At 39.0% G+C, this 25,431-nt stretch overlaps 1 protein-coding gene across 5 annotated transcripts; it reads right to left on the bottom strand.

Annotated features, from left to right (window-relative positions):
• Positions 1 to 1,935: 1,935 nt before the first annotated feature.
• Positions 1,936 to 25,431, bottom strand: ZDHHC7 (zinc finger, DHHC-type containing 7). 5 transcript variants are annotated; one of them, XR_775155.1, is made up of 10 exons: positions 25,357 to 25,418; positions 18,242 to 18,327; positions 18,032 to 18,057; positions 14,679 to 15,001; positions 11,740 to 11,864; positions 6,540 to 6,636; positions 5,991 to 6,072; positions 4,137 to 4,267; positions 2,702 to 3,078; positions 1,936 to 2,427 (listed from the first exon to the last, which is right to left on the bottom strand). XR_775155.1 is itself a non-coding variant. In XM_010579639.1 (9 exons), exons 4-9 carry the CDS (start codon positions 14,982 to 14,984, stop codon positions 2,902 to 2,904), a joined length of 918 nt encoding a protein of 305 aa, XP_010577941.1. In that variant the 5' UTR covers positions 14,985 to 15,001; positions 17,962 to 18,057; positions 18,242 to 18,327; positions 25,357 to 25,418; the 3' UTR covers positions 1,936 to 2,901. The 5 variants fall into 5 exon arrangements, 4 of the variants coding, with proteins under 4 accessions (XP_010577941.1, XP_010577940.1, XP_010577942.1 ...); XM_010579639.1 differs by having other exon boundaries at positions 1,936 to 3,078; positions 17,962 to 18,057; XM_010579638.1 differs by having other exon boundaries at positions 1,936 to 3,078.

The following is a 25,431-nucleotide window of genomic DNA, read 5'->3' as shown; positions in this document are numbered from 1 at the left end:
AAAAGGAGATAAATTCACAGGATCCATCCGCAGAGATGTCTGTTCCTTTGGAGAGTAAACAAGCTCTTCCCTAAAACAGATGTAAACATAGCACAGACTAACTCTTGTGGCATACAAATATAATGAAACCATTAACCTGCTTAAAAAATACAAGAAGCAGTGGCACAGAGTTTGTATGAATGTATTTGGAAACAGCAGTGTACAAAAGTGTGATATTATACCCAGGAAAGGTACCGAAGTATTTTTTAGAATTATTGCAAACGAGAAATAAACTGCTTCCAGTCTCTCCATCCTTTACTGCCTTTGTAAACCTTGTTTCCTCCTCACCCTCACCCTTGTTGGGTCAGTTGTTCTGTTGACAACTACCTGAACTGCTGCTCTCTAGGCTGCATAATTGGGTTTGTATCTGAAGCTACAGAACTAGTGGCAAAAGACAACATTTGCGCAGAGAAACTAGGGAGTCCAAACGTGTATTTTAAACCAACAGGTTGAAAGTGTGAAGCCTGAGATACTCTGTTAAAGAGTTTTCAAGCAGGAAGTATTCACCATGTGTTTTCCCACTTGTCTTAGAAAAACAGGTATTAATAAGATAAACAGTTACACCAGAGGATGCAGAAAAGGAAATGCCTAAGAGCAGCTAAGCAGTTAGCACAGCTTAAAACCCTTAAGCACAGCAGCATTTAATTTGGAGCAATATCATCTGTTACTTGATACACATGTACATATAAATTACAAGCCAAAGGATGCAAGATCATTACCCTGAAGTTGTTATAATCTAAATATATGTGAATATGCAAATCTATGTGCAAAAAAAGTGACATACAGAGCAGAAGTTAATCAACTAAGACTTCAATTCATTACTTTATTTTTTTTTTTTACATTAAAAAAATTACAACCTAACAAGGGTTTGAAAAGCCAAGTAAACCTGATTTCACACACGCACACACTTGCTAAGTCACAGGATTCAACCGCTTGAAGTGATATTTTCTGATTTTCATCAGGATATTTTATTAAACAATATACACATTAAGAGCCTCATGACAAAGCCAGACACGTCTTTTCCCAATCTTTAAGATGTGCAACTGAATATGCAAAGATTCTTGTGGAACTTTCAACTTTCCCCTCAGTTACATGAGATGTAGTTTTGTTCATTTGACTGCAATTGCATTGGATGTGTCCACCTAGCAATTGTCCAGTGTTATACACCATCTCCCCCAAGCAAAGTGAACATATTACATAGTATTGTATGTTTTGGTTCGTGGGGCCATAGGTAATAAATGGATCCCTTAGCAATTTCACCCACCCAATGGTATAAAACCTGATGAAGCTGGAGTCAAGATGCCACAAACAATTACAAAGAAATGGAGAAGCAGGTCACTGAAAAAAGAATGTATAGCATCTGTAGTACGTAAACTTTATAATGCAAGATTCTTCAGCACGTTGAACTGCTTGAAGTGGGACAGATCACCAGTGCTACTGGCAAAGCAAAAGCGAGAACAGGACAATTTTAAGGCAAGTCCCAGAACAGGGAGCTATTTACTTTCTAGGCACAATTTCAAGCTATGTATCAAGGCTCCTGCTTTATCCTTTATATTGTCAGTAATTTATATAGAAGAGATTAACAATAATACAAAAAATAGTCTAAATATAATTTTTAAAGAACCCACTTTTAGCTGAATTTCATTACTTGCAGCTTGTATTTCATTACTTGCAGATTTATAAACATTTCTTAGCACTACTGTTGTCAGGCCCACATAAAGCAGTTCTAGATCTATATTGCTCTCATTTCTTGAAAGTAGTTTTTGTCAGAAAATGGTTAAATTCAAAATAATTCCTTCTATTACAGATCTTTCCACATTTAAGCTCTGTTGTACTTGAGAAAGAGGCAACCTCCCTCATTCCTCTGATAACTTAATGATCCCTTGAACAAAGACAACAGCTTTCCTTCTACAAAAAGTCTGTACCATAAAAAGGGGCAGAGCAAGACCTTACAAAGACAACTGTTTTCAGTTAATTAACTCCAATCTGCAGTACATACATTTTAATCTCACACAGAAGGATACAGTCACTTGGTCCCACTCATCACTGCAGAGGACTAGATACAATTCTCAAACATCTACACTCAAGTTCCTCTAGAATCAATGCATTAAGAATTGGAGATGCATATCTGAGGGCAGAATTTGGCCCACAGCTGTTAGTCAAAAGTGTTGTTTACTGAAGATTTAGAACTTACCTAAATGCCATATGAGATTAATACTGCCAAACACAAGACATGCTTTTGTGAGCCTGGGAAGACATTTGGCAGGGGTGTAACAGTGCCTCTGATGTGTTATGCTGTTGTGTGCACCAGTCCTTTGAATCACTTGCATACGAAGAATGTGTGTCTGAAGTGGGACACAAGAGTACAGCTCTGTTTATTAGGACAAACTGAAATATAAATTAAAACTGAATAAACCACTATTCCCTGAAAACTGGATTTAGAAGGCTAGGTCTCATTTGAGATCAACTTTCACCATAATGCTCCTCCTTATGATTGACAACTGCACCTAAGTATATACTTTTTATAAAAACACACAGGTAATTCCCCAAACTTTTATCAAATAAAAAGGGTTTAACAAAAATGGATAATTAATCTCATAAAATAAATTACAGTAGCATGACATTTGGCTTCTTTAGTGTGACCATGTACTTTTCCTCTTACCTTGCTGTTAAGACCATTACAGATCCAGTTCACGTCTCTGAAAGTTAATGAGATGTCTGTGACGATAAACGTATAAAACTGCTTGCTACAAGCAAATGTCTGATATCAGTTTCACCTGGTCACAGATTATATGTAGACAGCCTTCTCTGGCCCCAAATAAATATTATATAGTATTCTTGCAAGTTCCAGCATAATTAGATTCAAACAGAAAACTCAGGTCCTCCTTTCTTTGCTCTCAGTAGAAGTCGCCTGATTCGAAATCCTGCAAAAGGATTAATCCACAGGAGTGAAGGCTGACCCCCAAAAACAGATTTCATTCCTTCCCAACGTAGTCTCCGCTCCCATGTTGGCTTTTCACTCTTCAGTCTTTCAATCTCCTGTATACAAACAGACATGCAGTGACGTACTGTTAAGTCCAAAGTTTAGTAAAGTCTAACAGCAGTTATCAAAACTGATGACTATTTTACATTCTTTTAATGTATAGCTAGTGAGCCGATTAGTTTCTTACTGTTATTTATTTAGTAAGGAAGAAATAAGAATGGCCAATTTAGCCCTGTGGGTACAGGGCAGAAGACTTGGAACATAAAACGTGTACAAGAAGGTTGGTCTACCTCTTCCTCCCTCAAACTAAAAGACAAAATGACCAGAAAGGCTGACCTTACAGTAGAGGATCTGCACGCAATGTATCTGCACTAGAAGTTGTTTACTCGGTTAATGAAACCAGACAATAAGGCTTCCAAGAAGGCTCTTGTACTGCAATTACTGAAGCTAGGCTTACTCTCCCTAACACATTATTTTGATGATCATTTTTTGTACTTCCCACTAATGAAGGCTGCGTATTTATCAATTGTTTTTCACAGTTAGTCTTCAGTACAGAAGTACACTTTTAAACAGCCTCGCATGAGAAAATTCTGAACAGCCACAAGATTCAAATACCTTCTATTTCCTGTCACTTATCCATCACAAAACATCCTCTCAAGGCTTAACACTGCAGATCTAAGGGCAAGGGAGCCAAAGGTCCCAACTACACTTACACTCTAATAAAGTGTATAAAAGTAGAGGAAAGTGTGAAGTGTTGATACAAGATAGCTAGTTTAAGTGTAAACCTGAGAAAAACAGACATTTCTCATGACACAAATCAGGAGTGATAGTTGAGAAGTGAAAGTCCAAACTGAAGTCAGAAGCTGTGCAATCTTTGTAACTGAAAAACCTAATTATAAAATTCATGTCCGAAAAGCAAATAATGCAAGAACTTCTGTTAGAAAGCAAACCCCAAGAAAGTATTTCAATCCTTACAACTGTAGAAAATAAAAATGATGAGCTATTTCAGATTTGGGATTTTGTCCAAAATAAGAGCCTCCCCTCATGCAAATAAAACATCTAAACACATCTTCCCAGAATAATCATTACAGCATACAAAAGTAGAGGTCTTTACCGTTTCATCATTGCATATTGAGTGGATTTGGGTGCCAAACATGACTGCAGTGAAAGTGAGAAACAGAAAACCCTCAAGGCACAAGAAGATCATCAGGATCACAGTTACAGGTGGGGAAAAGTCACTGCATTCTGTGAAAATGACAGACATAGTTATAAAAAAAATAAATTAAAACAATCTATAGAGCATGTTCATCCCCTTTTCAACAAACAGCAATAAAAGCTTAAATATCTGACACTTGAATCGGTATTTCACAATTAAAACAAAATTCTAATTTCTAGCACTGCAGCAGCTTTATTTGCTGCCCAGAGAAATAAAGAATTTTCAGGAAGTAACACTTTTGTCTTCCTATACAGCATTTGGTACTGCATTACTGCAATCCTATCTCAGTATTTCAAGGATCACAGAATGGTTTGGGTTGGAAGGGAGCTTAAAGATCACCTAGTTCCAACCCCCCTGCCATGGGCAGGGACACCTTCCACTAGACCAGGTTGCTCAAAGCCACATCCAACCTGGCCTTGAACACTTCCAGGGATGGGGCATCCACAACTTCTCTGGGCAACCTGTTCCAGTGCCTCACCACCCTCACAGTGAAAAACTTCTTCCTTATATCTAATCTAAATCTACCCTCTTTCAGTTTAAAACTGTTACCCATCATCCTATCACTACAATCCCTGATAAAGAGTCCGTCCCCATCTTTCCTGTAGGCTCCCTTTAGGTACTGGAAGGATGCTCTAGGGTCTCCCTTCTCTTCTCCAGGCTGAACAACCCCAACTCTCTCAGCCTGTCCTCATAGGAGGGGTGCTCCAGCCCCCTGATCATCTTCATGGCCCTCCTCTGGACTCACTCCAACAGGTCCATGTCCTTCTTATGTTGGGGCCCCAGAGCTGAATGCTCAAATAAATGTTTGCATGTAAGACAATTTAAGTACTTGGAACTGCACATATGTAAAGATGAGAGCAGCTTGAAGTTTCATGCATGACAAACGCTGTAAAAACTATCACCACTGTTAGTTCTGACTTGCTAGTTATTCCAGATGTTCCATTTTGCTGTGATTGCTTTATTGTTTTTTCTTAATTCACCACACAAAGTAATCAGGTTCTGACTTACACTTAAAGTCACATCTCTGGAGATCCTCTGATCAACTGATTAACTCAATTATAGTTAGACAAAGAAGAAATGGGATAGTATACAGGAAGCAGAACGCTTCAAGTAAAAAAGGACTAAGATTCCATCCATTTAACGGAATATCAATCAAAAACCAGTCCCATGGATTCCCCTGTTGCTTCAGGTACCAGGAAGAACATATGATCAACCATCTTCTGTCAAAAGCACAAGATCAGAATGAGCTCTGGCACATTGGAATATTAAGAAATGCAAGTCAGAGGCCTAAACAAACAACTGGGACAGGTCAGGAAATTTCTTTTCTACAGGAGCCCCACAGTTGGCTCCAGTAACAGAATGAGGGAGAAATTTGTTTAAGTTTTAGCTATCGTTCACAGAATTGTGGTGGGACATAAAAAGCCCAGCTAGCAGCTCCAGGTAATAGAGCGCCGAGGTGATTGACGACCAGCTATCTGTTTCCTTCCTATTACAGAGGTAGTAAATTTTACTATGTGGAAAGGGAGTGATAATGCCCTTGACAACCACAGCTCTTACAGTGAATGACTAAAGAAAAAAAAAAAATAAAAAAAGAGAGAGATGGGTAAACAGGTATGAAATATTTTCAGGACCTCACTTTAAAAAGATCCAAGTCCTGTAATATTTCATACATGGGACTGAAATAGGTGGGATGCTATGACTTTCCCTTAGTATCTGCTAGATTATGACAGTGAAAGTTAAGTATTTGCTTACCAGTCCACTGCCCTCGGACACAGGAGAAAAACTGAAACCCACACAGTATGAGCGCATGAGCTGAAATTAGGGCTATATACATCTGGAAATAAGAGAGAGTGCTTACTTTTGACTGCTGCCAGGTAGTAAACCAGACATTCCTTTCAGCCAGCCTTCGCGATTGCACAGCGAATATACTTTCCTATTTCAATTTTTAATTCAACACAATGATGTAAAAATAAATTCTAATTAAGCTTGAATCTAAAACAATGAAAGGTCAAGGATTAGCTCCCTAAATCACAGTACCATTTCACTAATTGTTACTACATAAACCACAGCAAAATTAAGGTAGTTTAAAATAACAGCACTTTACAAGATTAAAATGAGTATGAGCAGAAATATCTTCCTGCTTGGAGAATATCTTGCATAGAAGGAAAAATGAAAAAAAAAAAAAAACCCAACACAAAACAATTGTGCCCTTAAGCCATTACTCACTACTAAGCACAACCAAAATTGTTATAATCAAGGTAGACTCACACTGAGATCAAGCTGCTGTTGATTTTCACTTACCGTAAACAGAACAAAAAATCTCTGATTTTTCTCCCCCACACAATTATTCACCCACGGGCAGTGGTGATCCATCTTTCGAATACATCGTTTGCAAATACTGAAGGAAACGAAAAGAGACTTCTGCTGAGAAACAATACTTTGCATTTTAATGTAGAAACAAGGGTATCCAGTGATCATAAGATGATGTGCTGAAATCTTTCTTGACAAACTGCAGACAGTGATTTTGTACACATTTCTTTAAAGAAACTATTTTCTTGCTCACAACTCAGCTTTTGATTGTTACAAAACTGACTGTGTACATAAAATATTCTCCACATAAGAAAAACAATATTAATATGAGAATCACTGCATATCCAAACACACAATCAGGCGAACCCGGTAACTTGTTTTAGACACTTGCGGCACTGAGTGAGCAAAGCTTCAGTTCTTTCTAGATTTATTATTAAAAAAACACCTTTTCCTTCTGGAGAAGCTTTTTTAGACAAAGTAATTATTTCAAGTTTACAGACTTCCAAGTTGTAAAATTAGTTTGTGAATCAGAAAAAAAAAAAAAAAAAAGAAATTCACGTCTTCAAGAGAGAAATTGTCACTCTTGAGGTTTCAACTAGCCACACAATTCTAAACATACGCAATCAAAATCTCAAGTAAAGAACAGCTTACAATGTCACACCTCACTTCCTCAACATAAAACAAAAATAGTGAAACTGTAAGCAGCACGCATTCTTTGCCTACTTGTTAATGAGTATTTAAACCCTACTGTTCGTTGCTAGTTCAGCAACTAAATGCTTAGTTTCTGCCCAGTTTTGAGCCAAGGTTATTTCCAAAAAGAAAAGTCAAATATTTCAATAACTTCACTCTACATCTGCTAGGCCATACAGCACCAGAGGGCTCATTTCTCTTATATTCAGGTCCATCTGCAGCCAAACATGAAGAGTTATACAAGAGAAACAGAACAGTTGCAACATGTGTTAAAGTTCTTCCATAAACCAATAGCTTCAGTAATGCTGGTATTTAATTTTCCTAGCTTTGTACTTAAGACAGCCACACACTCAAAGTGTTCCAGATTTTCCTGCAGAACATTCAAAATATTAAGCATTTTCATTTCAGCAGTTACAAAGCCAAATAAACCTAAAAAATGCAGGCACTATTATTCAAAATCCTTCGGTTTTAATGCATGCTTATTTATGCATGGTATCTATGAGTGCTGCAGTGACAAGCCACAAAGCAAAGCTAAATGATTGTCACTAAAGTGAAGAAAAGGGATGCGTGGGGGGGGGGGGAAATCAATGCTCCAAGGCACAAAATAGTTTTTAAGTCATCACATATGCATGATTATAAGGTAATTCAGCAAGAGGCAGAACATACTCCTGTGCAGGTTATATGAAAGAATCCCAAATCTCTCACTGCTTCTCTGAAGCTCCCTTTGTCCTCAGCTACCATAACCCAGGCCCTACATTCCCACTGTCTCTTGTTTTATGGACATTAAAGATGATTCATCTTCTGATGCAAATTACTTTTTAAACAGTGCCAGTTACACATGAAAATCCCGATACCATAACTAAACACCGCAACCATTCTCTAGTGCAGAATAAACAGGTATCATTCACAAGAAGGCATTCAGAAGACTCTCCAAAAAAGTTTTCATTTCACAGCCTGCTGCCTGCAAGTTCAGCCTCTCCCGAGCTCTGTGGGAAGGTGAGCTAACTCCAGTTACCACAGCCATGCAAGCCTCCTAATGTAACACAGAATATATACTGTCACTCTAAAAGGAATATTAATGTGAAGTACTGAGTAAAATCACATCCAGCCTCAATCAAGCCAAACACTGGAGGATGTGAGGTGGGCAGGACTCATTTTTGCTCATTCAGTATTTCTCACAAGCCCACGCAGAGCTCTCCAAGACATCAGATGTCTGGAACTCTGCCTTCATTTCTAATCTCACACCACGATTCAATTTCCAGCCAACAAACTCGCAGCAATGCTTAAAACAGTGGTTCTGCCTTCTTCCTAACCCTGTCACTTGTATTCTACTCCTTCCCCTGTCCAAGCACAGATGTTCATGTGGCAAGAGTTTGGCGGGGAAGTCACTCCATTAGCTGCAACCTGGGTCATCTCACTGTGCACGAACACTCATGCCTTACACAAGAGGAAGGAGCAATTCGGTAGTGAGAACAAGCAGCTGTGGACAAAGGAAGGTCTTTTCCAGCTTGGCGCTGCTGCTGAACGCACTCAGGCAACTGCAGGTGCAATTAGTTTCGAATGCCAAGGACAACATTCAGAAAGACACAGCTAATGGCTGAAGAGAAACTGGTCTGGATAACAGAAATTCCCAGGAAGACTGATGCAAACATCTCAGTGACTTGGTTGTGAATAACAGTTCCCCATACGCAAACACAAGCACAGAATATGCTAGAAATAGTGACAGCTGTGCTACTTCAGTGAAAATGAAATAGCATTCGCTCAGAATAAACCTCTTCCTTATGCTGAAAATGTTAACTGCTTAGTAAAATCTCAGTTTAATGTATTTCACTGAGGCTAGATATTTAGCTGCAAATAAAAGCTTCTTGTTCTTTTTCCCCATCACTGATGTGTATTATGAAACTATTTTTCTTCCTTAAAAGAACTTCTGCTGCAGTGTTGCACAACAATTTTCATAACTACATTATAAGAGTCTCTTCTGTTAATAATTTACTACTCAAAACATGCACTGTGGCTTTGAGTGTAAGTATTTCCCAACAGGAACCAACATCAATTTCCATTTTCAAGTCTCTTCTATTAGCAAATTGCCACTTTGACTACTTGGGACTAGACCATCCTTTTAATGTCCTTGGAATGAGTTTGTAAGCCAATAAAAAGTTGGCAGTATAATCAAACAAACCTTTTTTCTATTTGGTTTAGCACTTCTGCAGTGCTAAATCTATAGCAAAGAATCGGATTTTGGTAGCTGGTTTCCAGCCCATTTACCTGTCTATGCAGTATGTATTCAACATTCAAGAAATTACAAAAAAAATCCTTTGTTTTAACTTTTCTGAAGTAACAGCAACTACTAGTAGCACCTATTGTACAAGTAACAGAGACAAAGACAATTAAACCAGATATCCAACTGCTGAGAAAAACATGACAGCAGGCTTAAAGGATAGCGCATACACTTTCAGGCTCTTGCTTTCTTTTTCAGATGTTCCGTAAAGCCAGTTACGCGCTGTGCAAGCACGAAAACGCATCCTTTGCCCTTATGTGGAACATCTCACAGTGTATTTTACCAAGGCATAAAAAGTAAAACAATTCACAAGACATGCAAAGCTCGGTCCCTTAACCAGTGGTTAGTGAAAGCAAACTCTTCGAAGTATGACAGATTTCCTTCACTGTAGACACTACCCATTCTTGCTCTGCTTTAACAATAAATGTCACTCAAATTCTTGCTATAAACAATGTATTTGAAGTCCCTACTTAGTTTATTTTTATTCATCTTCCAGGAAGAAACAATTTTTCAATCAACACCTCCTTAACTGGGATCACAGGCTACTGCAACATCCAAGATAACACAGTGCCTGCAGAGGATGATGGCCCAGATGTACTCAAGGGACTCTGCGGGGCTTGTCTGAAACCTATATAGTTGTTAGCTGCAGGTCTAACAGATAAGCACTGCCCATACAGAGCCACACAGCTGCATGGGCTCTAGGCTGTCCAATACTCCAGCTTTTTGGCTCATATGCACAGTGCAACATAAGATGTCTTCATTCAGGGTTACTTCCAAATTAGTAAATCCTATCAGGACCGAAGATGTGGGAAATACTTTAAAGATACCTGCAAAGTCTCTGTAGGAACCAGCCTAAATCTGAGATGAGAAAATTAGCGAGATCCAACCTACACTTCGCGGAGGCTCTCAGGTGTCCCTTTACCGCATCCCATGAACACAATGCCAGGAAATCTGAACAGACTGCACAAAGCTGTTTTGGATCCCAGGAGATTAACAGCTTATATTCTGCCACAAGAAAGCAGCTGCACCGCTTCCACCCTCAGGCCCACGGAGCAACTGGTACAGCTGTGTTCATGTAACGCTCTACCAGAGGTAATAAAGCCAGCCAGAACCAAAGTCACTGCACAGGAAGGCAGGCTTGGTATCTGCATCCATGCAAAAGCTAACCTACAACACACAAACTAACTGAAGATAATTCTATACTTGACTATTTATACATGCAACTTTCCCCTTCACACTCCAGATACAAAAACCCACTCACATCTGAGAGAAGAACAAGATTTCAGTGCCAAGGCTGAGTATAATGGAAATAGCTTCTCAGCCATAACTTTCACACAGATAAGTGACATACACTGAGACATTTAACTTAGAAACCACAAATTTACATAATAATTTGAGAGTCCTGACAAGACTTCACTCTGTTCTTTTGACGGGCACTCACTCAGAGACTTATATTTAATACACCACACAATTCAATACACTTCACTCCTCATACCTAGAGAGAGCCACCAGAAACATTTACATATTTATGTAAGTCTTAATTATGCAGGCATATCTAGTTTCAATTCTCACACAATAAACATTACAAATGCATATCCACAGTGCCTGAAAACTCAAAAGATTGAGAATTAATTAAAAATGGATACATTTACTGTCTCTTCCATAGCATGTTTAGCTCAAATTATCATCACTTCTGTCCTTACTAAAATGAATCTTCAATAAGCAGACGTGCATTTAACCAATTATGCATACAACTTTGGTAAAATAATCTGTCAATTAGCATATAACTTCAAATAATGCACTACAAAGACAAGATGACACAAATTAAAATGATAGTCTAAAAACAATCTGTATTTTCTTAAGATTGTAGGAGTCATTTCTTAAATCAGCTTCTATCAGAAATTTCCTTGAGGTTCTTCCCTTTGCCCTCCATTATCAACACTATGGCACAATAATTAGAATGATGCACAGGAAAAAATATTCATAGATCAAAAAGTATTTAAGACACCACAGCATGATTACTTTTAAAAACTCTCAAGTCTCTTGCTTCTTTCCGTTCAACCACATTCATTTTTGGCCATAGTATATTATATTTATAGAATACTCTGCAATGTATGAATTTGAAAGAAGATGAAATTTGGGGGAAAAAAATTAACACATAAATATTAGGAACATTAGTCCGACTCAATATGCATAACTGCTTTAAAGAAAACTATGGCATACCTGCAATGGTGTGCACGTTCAGGTTTGATACTACAGCACTTTGGACATTTGTAGATCACTTCTCCTGGCTTCAGTTGCAAATTATCCATGTATTCTTTAGTGGCATTTCCTTTGGGTACAGCCCCCTGAAATCATTTCCATTAAAGGACAGAAAGCTTCTTAAATGGTATGACAGTGTTTAAAAATACATTTTATAGACTTCACACCAGTAATTTCAGGATAATTGCTGAAATAAGTTCATTTAGTCAAAGCTAGTCTGCCATAAGCCAGGATCATTTCCAAAAGAATAAATTACCTCTGACCTCAAATTCAGTTTCATTTCAGCAAGACTCATCTATGGCCAAGTATTAGCATAATTCTGATGGAATCTACTGTCACCAGCATACATAAAATGAAGAGGAAGACACATCTTTACATGCAGATACAAGCACTACAGGTACAATATTTGCTGAGAAGTTACACTGAACAAGCACTACTAAAAGAGACGTGCTTTCTTAGAGCAGCATATGTTAATTGTCGTGATGTTCAACTATTAGGCCAAGCCAGCCACAAAAGTTAAATTAGCAACAACTACTTGAAAGATGTTATTTCAACTCTCTGAATCCAAGATTTAGCCGCCTGCCCCATGTACACAAGTTTTTGAGAACCAACAGTCATCCTTTTTTTCCTTTATACTTAAGCTTTTAGCTTGGACACTGTCACCATGAACCGCCACTGGCTTCTTTATTCTACATCTAGTGTCCCCTGTTGCCTTCTGCTACTGTATTAGTGTAGCTACATGGTGAACAGTTGAAGGCACTGATCCAGAAGAAAAATTACCCATCAGTAAAAGAAATTATTTCTTAGTGATTAGTTCTCCGAGCTGTTCACCACAGAGCCGCATTAGCAGCTGTTTCAACACAATGAGGAAGATGATGAACAGACAGGAACAGCAGGCAGGGTTGCTTCTTCCAGCAACAATATTAATCTAGAACCTCGCAAGATTGGAATCTAACTTTGGATTAGTAAGAAGAAAATAATGGACAGTACCACTGTCACCTTGCTTATTTATAGAGTTAAAAGCTCATCTGTGACAGGAATCGGTTTTGAAATAAACTGTGATGCAAAATGGAAGTGCAATTGCCTTTCTGTACCAACTCCTCCAGGCCAGCACTTACTTCGCACAGGGATAGCCTTCTCCAGGTTGGCTTAAATTACCTGCAACATTCTATAATTATTTCTCATTCAAAAAAAGCCCACCGGCAACATCATAATTTTACACAGACACCTTAAGGAAGTTTTCAGGACAGAAACAAGAAACCAGCAGGCACTTCAGATTAATTGCAAAATACCTCTCCACTTCAGCAGAAAGTTTTTGTTGCCTACAGACCAGAATAAATTTTGTGTTTGTATTGCCTGACACAGCCCAAGCTCTGCCCCAGATGAACTCTTTGGCCAAGTGGTGCTTCAAACTTCAGCCAGCTGGCCTTTGCAGGGGTACTAACTGAAAGAGTTTCTTAAACACTCATGTTGTATTGCTGAAGTATTCTCTGCAATATAAATGTTCTCATTAAAGTTAATACTTTGGTATAAACATGGTGAATTATCTCAGAGAGAACTCCTGAAGCACAATTTTACCTTGTTCCAAGCAAATTTATGCTTATAAAACACATCTCACATTCACCTCTTCATCTGTCACTAAGGATGTTAACTTCAGGCCGTGCTTTTAGCATTTTGCTGATAAAAATATGCTCTACTTCAAAAACATTTTTCGTCATCTCAGACAGCCACCAATTCCTTTCAATTAAAAATCTATTTTTATAGTTATAAGAGGAAATTTTATTCACGTATGTTTTGAGGCAGTTTATTCCCTTTTTCCTTCAATCTTAGTTTCTATCACACAGTCATGTCTTCCATTTTGAGAGTCAGCAGGAAAGCAGTGGAGGAAAAAAGGTAGTAATTCATCTCAATTTCTATCACGTTTTATCCATAAAGAACAACATAGGTCTAGAAAGACATATAGTTTTACCAGGACATATCTTTAAGCAATCTATCCTTAAACCATTAACTTTCTTAGCTGTCACAGTCTGTAGAAGTCGTAACATTTCATCACTGGGTGGGGGCTCATAAGCAAATCAAAGACGTAGAAAACCATTAACTACAACACCCTGCTGTTTTTTTTGAACACTCCCATAACTTCTATATACACTGTTAGAGTCTCAAAAATCTGGAGAAAATAGATGTTTTTCCCGTCACCCTTCTCTCCCCAGATCTATTCCCTAAAAAGAATAATAGATTTTAGTCCAAAATAAACAAATTAATCTCTTGAACTCTTGAATTGAAAAGTCGTAAGAAATAAGTACTTTCAAGACCTCTTACGCCTATGCCGTTCCAGTGTGGGTTCAACTTAAATCTCCTTTCCCACTGACTCCAAATACCTAAACACAAAAATGCATGAATCATGTAGGACAGTAGTTCTTACTTTAGGCCAATATGTGACTGATGTTTTTCACCATGTCTACCTCTAAAAGTTCTTTCATGTGCCATAAAAGGAAGGTACATTTCAAACGACACAACAGGATGAAGCTACAACTTCTTATGAAGTTTTGAAAATATATCTGACAAAAAAAAGTAAGAAAAATTAGGACAGAAAAGACTAAAGCTTTATTAGCTTCTTCAGAACCTGGGTTAATATTTTACAAACAACTGTATTTCTCATGACCCTATCTCTCCCTTATAAATTAATTTTATACTGCTTGCTCCTCAAGTCAAAAATTATTTATGGTTTCATTAACAGAACAACAGGAAAAGTACAGATATCATCCCTTCACTTTGAGGGTTTTGAATTTAACACTACTCTTCCTAGCAGGAGAAGACTGATATAATTTCTCCAAATTTCTCTGCAGGTGATGAGCCACATGAGAGAACAATCCAACGTCAAGGAACGATCGCATACTTACTGGATCAGTTAGCATAGTTCTCAGATGCGATGACAAAGCTAGGACTGCCAAGCAGTTAAAGAGAACACCGTTGATCACAGAGTACCAAAAGTCTTTGGAAGGCAGCAACATCACAAAAGTCACTACGAAGTCTGCATAGACAACCAGAAGCCATGTCATTATAGCACAGACCATACCACAGCCATCTCGGATGAACCAAACCCTCTCTGCCATGTCGGCCTCTGAGGAAGAGGAATCGTAACTGTCATTTTCAGCAAGAAGCGGGTGGTGCTCAACATCACGGAATCTGTGCCCTGATGACTGCATGGTTTTCTGGCCTTGCCCTGCAGGAAGTAAAGATACCATTATTATGCATGAGGAAACTGGAAATATAGGTGGCTCTTGTTTTTTATTTCTGTAAGATAAAACATATCCAAGTGTAAAATAGATTACTGAGATTTTTTTTTTATCTAAACCTGAACAATTCTATGACTACATAAAGATGAAATATTTCCATAATCAAAAGATACTAATTTAAAGTTTCATCAACAATTCTGTAAGTCATTTACTGAGTTTTATAAACCCGTACTTTTATTTTTATATCACTGTATTGGGTTTGCATGGCAAGGTTTTGGTAGCGGGGGGGGACTACAGGGGTGGCTTCTGTGAGAAGCTGCTAGAAGCTTCCCCTATGTCTGACAGAGCCAATGCCAGCCAGCTCCAAGACGGACCCGCTGCTGGCCAAGGCTGAGCCCATCAGTGACGGTGGCAGCGCCTCTAGGAGAACAGATTTAAGGAGGAGGAAAAGTTGCTGTGCAACTGCAGGCAAAGAGAGGAGTGGTAACATGTGAAAGAAACAGCCCTGCAGACCCCCAGGTCAGTGAAGAAGGAGGGGCAGGAGGTGCTCCAGGCACTAGAGCAGAGATTCCCCTGCAGCCTGTGGGGAAGACCATGGTGAGGCAGGCTGTCCTCCTGCAGCCCAGGGAGGTCCACGGTGGAGCAGATCTCCACCTGCTGCCCGCAGAGGATCCCACGCCAGAGCAGGGGGATGCCCAAAGGAGGCTGTGACCCCGTGGGAAGCCTGTGCTGGAGTAGGCTCCTGACAGGACCTGCAGATCTGTGGAGAGAGGAGCCCACACTGGAGCAGTCTGTGCCCGAAGGACTGCAGCCCATGGAAGGGACCCACGCTGGAGCAGTTCATGAAGAACTGCAGCCCGTGGGAAGGACCCACATTGGAGAAGTTCATGGAGGACTGTCTCCTGTGGGAGGGACCCCATGCTGGAGCAGAGGAAGAGTGTGAGAAGTCCTCCCCTCCCGGAGAAGGAAGGAGCAGCAGAGACAAGGTGTGATGAGCTGACTGCAACCCCCATTCCCTGTCCCTCTGCAGGGGGAGAAGGTAGAGAAAATTGGGAGTAAAATTAAGCCCAGGAAGAAAGGAGGGGTGGGGGGAAGGTGTTTTAAGATTTGGTTTTTATTTCTCATAATTCTACTCTGATTTGATTGGTAATACATTAAACTAATTTCCCCAAGTCAAGTCTGTTTTGCCCATGACGGTAATTGGTGAGTGATCTCTCCCTGCCCTTATCTCGGCCCACGAGCCTTTCGTTGCATTTTCTCTCCCCTGTTCAGCTGATGGTGGGGAGAGCGATAGAGTGGCTTTGGTGGGTACCTGGCGTCCAGCCAGGGTCAACCCACCACAATCATGCAACTTCAATGCTTGACAAAGGGATTTTAGAATGGTTTCATTTCCATCTTGTTGTGCCCATAAACCATTCTTCCCGTTTTGTTAAAAATGCAACTTCTTTCTTTTATCTCAAACTAAAATGGCAAAGTCTTCATTAAATTACAGCTCATGCCTCTCAGAAAACAGCAAATTATGGCACCAGACTGTTGACTTTTCACACTGCTCCAGCAACCCAGGGAAGAGCAGAAGGAAGAAACAGAATGGAAATAAAGCCGTTCTAGTACATTGTTCACAACAAAAAACACAGCAAGTTAGAAAGCGGCTAAATTTGTTGACAAAAGTGCTATTGTGTTGAAAAAACCACAGACCTGTTACAAAGATATATTGGATAACTGACAAAATGGTCTCAGACCAGACCAAGCTTAAGGGAAATAAACAGCAGTGGTTAAATTAGCATGGCATTGGATTACACGAATCAGATTTTCAAAGAACACATTAATTAATTAAGTTCATGAAAACTCTTTTAGGGCTTTGTTGTTGTTCCAATGTGGAACAAAAACAAGACTTGAAACCTTAACAGTTTTCATGAAAACAGAATTATTTTCCAGACATCCCTAACAAGCAGAGATATGGAATGGCACAACTGAAGTACTATCAACAAACAGGAGACAAATTAAAGCTGAAACATTTCAGGAATAGCTTGCTCCTTTAAAAGTATACTGTGTTCTAAAAATTGTATTGATTCATGCTATTAAAGGCCATGTCTGAGAGAAACTTGAAAGCCTTTATATTGATTGATGACAGCCACGCAAAAGTCTCCATTTTTTACCCTTATTAATGGTAGCATACATGACTGGTAGGAAATATGGCACTTCAATTTACATCCCAAGACCTTGAATATAGGATCACTTTGTTAATCTAAAATGGTCAAAGTGACCGTTACCAGGTAAAGAGACTCACACTGAGATAGTTTTCAGATGAAGCTATGTATTTCTAAACCCTTTAAAAAACTCAGTCCCATCTACCAGGAATCAGATAAACATATTCTGCCCAGTAAATCTTTCTGATCCTTAAGCCTTAATGCTAGAACTAGGCAGGAATAATCCAAGAGACTTAAAATGAAAACAAGTATATGCAGATTGCAGTGTAGGGATCCCAGAGCAACAGTTAAAATAGCTAGCTGAGATACTCATAGGACACAGTTAAGTGTGGGCTACATTCTCTGGTTGTGAAACAGAACAAGAAGTACAGCTCTGGTGCTTGGATCTAGTGGCAGTACTGCAGAAACAGTCAGATACAGTGCATTCACATTTAGGGTAAATTCAACCAATGGCAAAAGTACTAACTTTGCCATTTTTTAAGTATTCCCCCCCACCCCTTTTCTTTTTGTTTAAAATAAGTCAATACATAAGTCATTTGGAACATTTTTTCAAACAAAATGTTTGGATTGGTTTTTTTTTCCACCAAAGGACTATTTAGAAACCCTAGTCCTTCAAGATCTCCTGCTGCACAGATGTTTTGAAGTGTCTGAGAGGAATCAATGAATCAAAAACAACCTCCCAGTTCTGAAACTTCTTATAGAACACAAATTTGGAATTCCTTCCAGTTAAGGTGCAATACCTCAGAAGAAGAAATATACAATTATTTTTCAATCAAGGCAAGTTTTCAGCTGCTCAAATCAACAAGTTACCTTAAATCAGAACAGACATCAAGATTCTGAAAAAAAAATAAAAATTCAGTATTTGTGTATGTCATGACAGATGTGAATTGTAGATCAATTCTGCAAGCAACTCCTTTAGCATACAAATGAAATGGCACAAAATTATTGCATTCATTTTGTTTAACTGTATTAAAGACAGCCAAGAAATTTTTTAGCACAACAGAAAAAAAACCCACATACCTCACAAACGTTTTGTATGTTATTCTGACATCATGTCCTTCCTTTGGGCTATCCTAGGCTATTCACATAGTCATATCTGATGTAATCTGAAAAGACATTATCAACAAACTGATTAGTAAAGCACTCTTGCTTCATCAGCAAAATAGTGTTAAGCACAAATAATATACATAGATAGTAGTACTTTGAAATACACTGCATGTACTTACAGCAAACAAGTTTCTGACCAAGAGGAAAAAAACCTTTTAGACTAAGCTATCAAAGAACAAACGAAAAAACTCTAAACAGTGTTTCAAGTAACCTTACATCTGTCCTGTTCATTGTTTTTTAAGATGAGTTGGATATGCAGGTTTTAGCATTAAAACTAATGTATCCAAAGACCTACTTCTGTTTCCTCTTTGCCACTCCTGTATGACTAAGAATATGCAAAAAATAATAATCTTACTTGATTGTCTTCAGAGCCTACAGCAAGGTTTTTATTTTTTTATTAATAACAAGTATACATGTCTATCGCTATTTTTAGATTTGTAAGATAAGATAGGAAAAATTGTTTTAACTCTAATTATTAGAGCAAGCTATGGCCAATTTAAAATAAATTTTAATAAGCTACTCATTCCAGAATCTGTATATAAAAGAAAATGACCCACAACTATGCCAAAGAGAATATACACTTAACAAGTTCTCCTTGCTAGAATTCCACCACATAGGCAAATAATTACCATACAACTTATGACATACAAATCAGTACAAGGACTGAAATGCTAGCATAAACTGTTCTAACCATGCTTAATTTGACAGTACGAACGTTCCACAATCTTGAATCACATTCCTTCCTTTTCACAAGGACATAATACTCAAATCCAACACAGATTGTTTAAAGTAAATGAGCATCAGTAGTTTTAAAAGTGTAGAAGATTTCCTTTTTCCATAATGAAAGAAGAGGAGGAAGAACTTTTTTTATTTAGAAAACCAGATACTTCAAAGCTTGAAAATTTTAGCAGTTAACTTTTGGAAATCACCACATGGCATTTGGAGCAGGACTGCAGCACAAAACCTTGAGTTAGATATCTATTTGGGGAAGAGAACAGAAGAGGTGTGGGCCTGAATTTCTGACTGGTAAAGTTAGTGATCACATGCATACTGCACAGAAAGCACTGCTGCACTGGTTTCTGACAAATTAAGTTGGGATCCCTGTTCTGCACAACAACATTGACTGCCATTGCCGTTCTCTCACTCAGTCCTACTGCTGCCAACTGTAACATCTGTCTGGCAATTAAATCCCCAATATGTGATCAAGGAAAATTTTCTTGCTTTGTTTTATATATTACGGGATAAAATGACTAGCTTGCAGTAGGAATTTCAAATTTGTGTCTGATTAAAGTTGGCTAAAGAAGTACCTAGGTTTACTTCTTCAGTTGTTTTATTTTCTAGTGTTTAAAATAAGGTTTGTGACACAGATACTTCATTCTTTTATTTGGAAGGTTAATTTAAATTAATATATTTTGACAGTAATGTAAGGATTCTGACATTTAACAGCTACAGAAAATATGAAGCCACTTACTTGTAAAGGAAAGCTTCTGAAACTAGCTTGTTCAAAAAAATACTCCAAATACAACATTACTGATGGAGTTCTTCAGTATACATTTTCAAATTTTCCCAATTCAAGGGGAATTATACCAATGCAGACTTCTCCTGAAAATGACAAGCCTCTTGTGTTATTTAAACAAACTCATATATTCTACTGCAAGCCTAAAAGGTAATGCAAATGCTTTTTATGCACATATAACTGCATGCAGCTACTGATTGCTTTCGCTTTGGCTTTATAAATAAGCTTTTATACTTTTGTTAAACAAGTTTTCACAATATTGTGAAATCCACAATCATTAAGTTGTCATTGACATGGCATTTTGTGGAAGCTAAGTACAAACACACAAAAAGAAGAGTGGTTGAGTGTATCACATTAATTTGCAATGTCACCCACCCATTCTCTGAGGTGAAGATGACAAGCAATAGAAGACAACATGCTAAGCCTCTGCAAGTGAAATATTAAAGTCAGAGTAATCATCTGAAATTGTTAACAGAGAATTTATTGACCAGACAGGGACATTATTTATTCAGTCAGTTCCCTAATTGTAGATGCAATTCTGTGCAAAATTTCAGTGTTTATTGTAGCCGCATCAGTTATTGGTTTATGTGGAAGTGCCACCATAGTTCAGCTTTTGCAAGAATAATAGATTTAGTCATTCTCATGTGATTTCCTCCTCCCCTTCCATCTCCCCTGCTCCTGTATGTCATTCTCTTCTCCAGCTGCCTACACCATTACCCCCCACCTTGGTCCCCTTCAAGGGGAAGAAGATCAATGTTTGAAAAGCACTTAAACTTTATGAAGAGCTAAGCACCCCCACTGAGATGCTCACAGCTTTCCTCTAGACTATTAATTTATTTGCTTCAATGCCTGTCCCAGCCAAATTTACATTGAGTCCTTGTTGTATACTTGAAGTACAAACCACCAGGACAAAGCATGACACTTCAACCTCTAACATGCCAAGCAACAGCTTTTACTTTGACCTTTTAAAAATCTTTATCTAGCATTGGAAGATAACACTAAATTATTCAATGTTTCATGCAAAATGTCATCTGTTTGCACAGGTGATTGTATTAAACCTAACCCAATGCAGTTCAACTCTTAGGTGTTATTTGAAATTCTCAGGTTGAGAATGTCTCATCTGACCTGCACCTCATTGTTAACGAAATGTAGGCCCAAAATGCAGATGTATTACTAGAATAAAAAAACCCAAACCAACAATTTTTGAAGATACTACATTACAAACTCATGGTCACTGCAAAGACGGTCTTGTAAAATGACTGTGCCTAAGATGTTTTTGGTTTTCCAGTGGGGCTAAAGAAGATCCACGGGAACAGCAAATCTCCTTTCTCTAAGTTTACTGGAAGAACGTAACCAAGGGCATTAGGAAGACGAATGTTACCATACAACTATTGTATCAGGAGGCCCCTGCACTGTTAATTAAATAAATAAAAAAAGGGCACTTCACGGTTAAGCACAGTCCTTTTCCCTGCTATTTTTTTTGAGGCAGAAAGGAAAAACATTGTTGTAGGGGAAAAAAAAAATCTAATTTTTCTTTTTTTTTTTTAAACAGATATACAGATAAGAATTTATATACAGGCTAAAAATCCGTCAGCTGTCAGAGCCTAAATCTTTTTTTGGTCACTTTTTCCTTCAAGCTATACAACAGAAAGTTCCTAAGATTCTTCATATTTCAGTTACAACGCAATAAAGAAAATGCCTTTAATTCAACATTTCTGACTGTGTACTGATAAGTCAATAGTTGTAGGGACACTAACAGATACTGCACAGTAGAATAAGAATCCCACAGCACTTACATACAATGGATTGAAATCCCACCTAGAAAGCACAGCATTGGTGGCAAATCAAAATCACCGAACTGTAGCCTCATTAAAAGGTTAGAGTGTAAACATTAACTTCAAAAACTGCAAAAATTTTAAGTAAACTAAATGGGCACACCTACTACTACATCCAATTCCATGGGCAATTTGGACCATTCATCGCAGACAGCTAAATATCCATCAGATAATGTCTAGACATAATCACGCCTAATTTAGGTGAATAACCTACTTTTTATTACAGATACATGCAATCCAAACTGCAAAGCCATTTAATAAGTAAACTGTGGCTCATTTCAACCTCTCGGTGACTTCACAGCAAACAAATAAAACTACTCCAATAACTACATCAACCAGTAACTGCACTGAAAACCCTTTAGCTCAGCCCCAGCAACAGCCTAACTCTGTACAAGGAGCCCTTCGCTAGGGCTTCAGGGTTGACCTTTCTCAGCAACCATAAGGTGTAAGAACGGCTACAGTAGCAAGTATTCAGAAGAACCAGGCCATCAACTACAATCCCAGTTTAGCCCTGACAGACTCAACTTTTTTATCTGTAATTACAAAGAGATAGGCCCAATTTCAAGAATCTGGGACATAGGTAACTCCGGAGAAGAGCAGCTGAAATAGCTTGTGATGGCAACCCAATGATACAACCCCCAAGTGTTATCGTCAGCTTATCCCCAATCTATCCCATACCCTCAGCGGCATAGCTCATCATCTCTCTAAATCTTTGTTGCTTTTGCTCTAACTTAATATATTTTGTACCATATTTATCCCAAGAATTTCCTGTTTATGCCTTCTAGCCCTTCTTTGTACTGACCCATACCTGCTCTACTGCAGGCATACAGTGAGACTTTACAGTGGAAACACGTAACTAATGTGATGCTGTTTATATGCAAACACCTGGCAACACATTCAAGAGACAATCTTCAGTAAGTACCTATTTAACACAGTCAAGTTTCAAGCCATTGTAATGATTCTCCTTACGCCAGTCTCTTATTATACAGCAAGTGCCAGGCCATAGGAAAACACTGGAATTGCTTCTTTTCAGCTTTGAAAAGGGGATATGCTTCTTCTAAATCATCTCAGAAAAAGGGTATATAGAAGAAGTACTTAAGCATAAGTATGGATGTCTTACTAGGAAGCTGGTCATCTAATTATTTATGTCTTTATGCCAGTGGCATCTTTATAAACATCCTCAAAACCCAGCAATGACAATGCAGAGTAAAACAAGTTATGCAAAATGAAAGAAAAAAAACTATGCGTGTCTTCAGAACACATATTTAGAAAAAGTATTGAAGAGCTTTGCTATCAGCAATAAACCCGATAGATTTGTGACACCAAGTCACTTTTCCATAGGCACAAAAATAACGTCCGAGGTGTTCAGCAAGGTATCTTTTTGATAACAGATTTTTTCCCCTACAGATGTGGAAGTCAAAGAAAACATATTTCACGAGACTTTGGTGCCCAGCAAAGATACACACTGTCTGATACACAAAGAGTTCAGAGCTACAACAGGAAGGACAGAACGCTTCTAGATTAAAGAACAACCTTACTTGAGAGAAGGACATGAACACAGTCTACGGCTGGGCTTTGTATCTTGGCGCTTTTGGAATAGGGCCACAAAGTAAAATTCAGATTAGACTCCAGAAAGCTAGATGCTTAAACCAGTATCAGTATTGTTATGTGGAAACTGGAAGTTTTACTCCTTTGCCAACGGCAACTGGATGAATCACATTCTACTTTAGAGGATACTTTTTCAATTCTAATTTTTGCATTCATCAATATATGCTATATCCTCACACTCAATTGAAGATACCTTGGGTATCACATTCACTGATTGCACTGTGATATCAGGCTGGCAAGCACATTTTTCTGTCAGTTATTATATCCATATCCACATGTGATTCTTCCTTCCAGGTTCCAAAAAGTAATGTCATAGACTGTCATGGTTTAACCCCAGCCGGCAAGTAAGCACCACGCAGCCGCTCCCTCACCTCCCTCACAGTGGGATGGGGGAGAGAATCAGAAGACTAAAAGTGAGAAAAACTTGTGGGCTGAGATAAAGACAGTTTAATAGGTAAAGCAAAAGCTGCACACGCAAGCAAAGCAAAACAAGGAATTCATTCACCACTTCCCATCGGTAGGCAGGTGTTCAGCCACCTCCAGGAAAGCAGGACTCCATCACGCGTAACGGTTAATTGGGAAGACAAATGCCATTGCTCCGAACGTCTCCCCTTTCCTTCTTCTTCCCCCAGCCTTCTATGCTGAGCATGACGTCATACGGTCTGGAATATCCCATGGGTCAGTTGGGGTCAGCTGTCCCGGCTGTGTCCCCTCCCAACCCCTTGTGCCCCCCAGTCTCCTCGCTGGTGGGGTGGGGCGAGAAGCAGAAAAGGTCTTGGCTCTGTGTAAGCACTGCTCAGCAGTAACTAAAACATCTCTATTATCAACACTGTTTTCAGCACAAATCCAAACCATAGCCCCATACGAGCTAATTAACTCTAGGCCAGCCAAAATGAGCACAGACCAAAGCTGAACTATTTTCACTAGCAATTTTTAGTATCGATTAAAGGAGTGTTAAGGCCTTTGTTTCAATGGTTCTTCACATCAGACACATATAAAGCCTCATATTTCCTCTATATTATTCATCTTCAGCCTTTCAACTGCTGTGGAATTCTATCAGTTTACTTTCCTCAAAAGTTCTATGTCTTCATAAAAGCCATAAAAAAGAAATCCATCAGATATACATGATACAAAATATACTATGTTAGAGCAAAACCAAGCAAGTTTTAGAGAGATGAAAAATATTATCAATTTCTTTTAGCCACAAAGAGCTTTCAGCTATTTAACTCTAATCTAAAACCACTAAAATTTTACATCAGTTTCATCTACTAACGAATCAGTACAGCTCTACTTTATCTGTCAATTTTCAAAGTCCGAGAGCATCCACTTCAAAAGATCCAATTTAAGTCTGTTAATGTGAACAGTCACAGCCACTTCAACCTAATTATGTCTTCAGCACAGCAAACAGTTACATCACTGTAATTCAGCATCCTGATACCATCATACAACTGTATATGTAGTACAGAAAACAGCCAATGATTTCCCAATCCTTTTTTTTCACGGCACAGATCACATACGTGCCATGCTGTACGAATCTACCCTCTCGTTTTTCAGAGTGTGAACTATTTGCGTTCCCACTTCCCACCAGCGCTGTTCTTCCCTCCTGGAAATAAGGAAAACGAGCACCACATAAATCAGCAGAACTCCCTAGAGCAAGTGCCAGGGCACTACCGAAAAGCACCGTGTGTCGAATGGTTGCCGTTCCCTCCCCTTTCAGCTTCCCACGGCGGCACCTGAGACTCTACAACACAACGGTGCTAGGGCACAGGGACACTTCCACGCACTTGTTTCCACGGCTGACTTCCGTCTTTTTTTTTTAAATAACCCGAAAAGAGGCAGGAGCACAGCCAAACCCTAGAAAAGACCCCGTTAAGAACTGGCACCAAACACCAGCGGGGACGGAGACCAGCCCCTCCGCCCGACCTGCCCCAAAAGAGGAGCCTGAGGCGAGAGCCGGGAGAACAGGGCAGGCCCACGGCGGCCAGCCCTGAGGAGAGCGGGGAGGGGTGGGGGGGGAACCGGCTCGTTGAGGAGAAGGTGGCCCGGGGAAGGAACGGGAACGGATTTACCTCAGCGGCGGCGGCCCCGCTGCCCTCAGAGCTGCGGCTGGCGCCGTACCGGCGGCGCGGTGGGGCGAGCCGGGG

Source organism: Haliaeetus leucocephalus, unplaced genomic scaffold (genome assembly GCF_000737465.1).
Source record: "Haliaeetus leucocephalus isolate CR32 unplaced genomic scaffold, Haliaeetus_leucocephalus-4.0 Scaffold668, whole genome shotgun sequence".
Lineage (NCBI taxonomy): Eukaryota > Metazoa > Chordata > Aves > Accipitriformes > Accipitridae > Haliaeetus > Haliaeetus leucocephalus.
This window is presented reverse-complemented; position numbering and strand designations above follow the sequence as displayed.

Excerpts from the sequence above, each read along its gene's own strand:
- ZDHHC7 (XM_010579640.1), bottom strand. The coding sequence starts at position 14,984 with ATGCAGTCATCAGGGCACAGATTCCGTGATGTTGAGCACCACCCGCTT. Across the intron at positions 6,073-6,539 it reads GATTTTTTGTTCTGTTTACG|ATGTATATAGCCCTAATTTC; the intron begins GTAAGTGAAAAT and ends TCTTATTTCCAG. Across the intron at positions 4,268-5,990 it reads TGTCCGAGGGCAGTGGACTG|AATGCAGTGACTTTTCCCCA; the intron begins GTAAGCAAATAC and ends TCATTTTCACAG.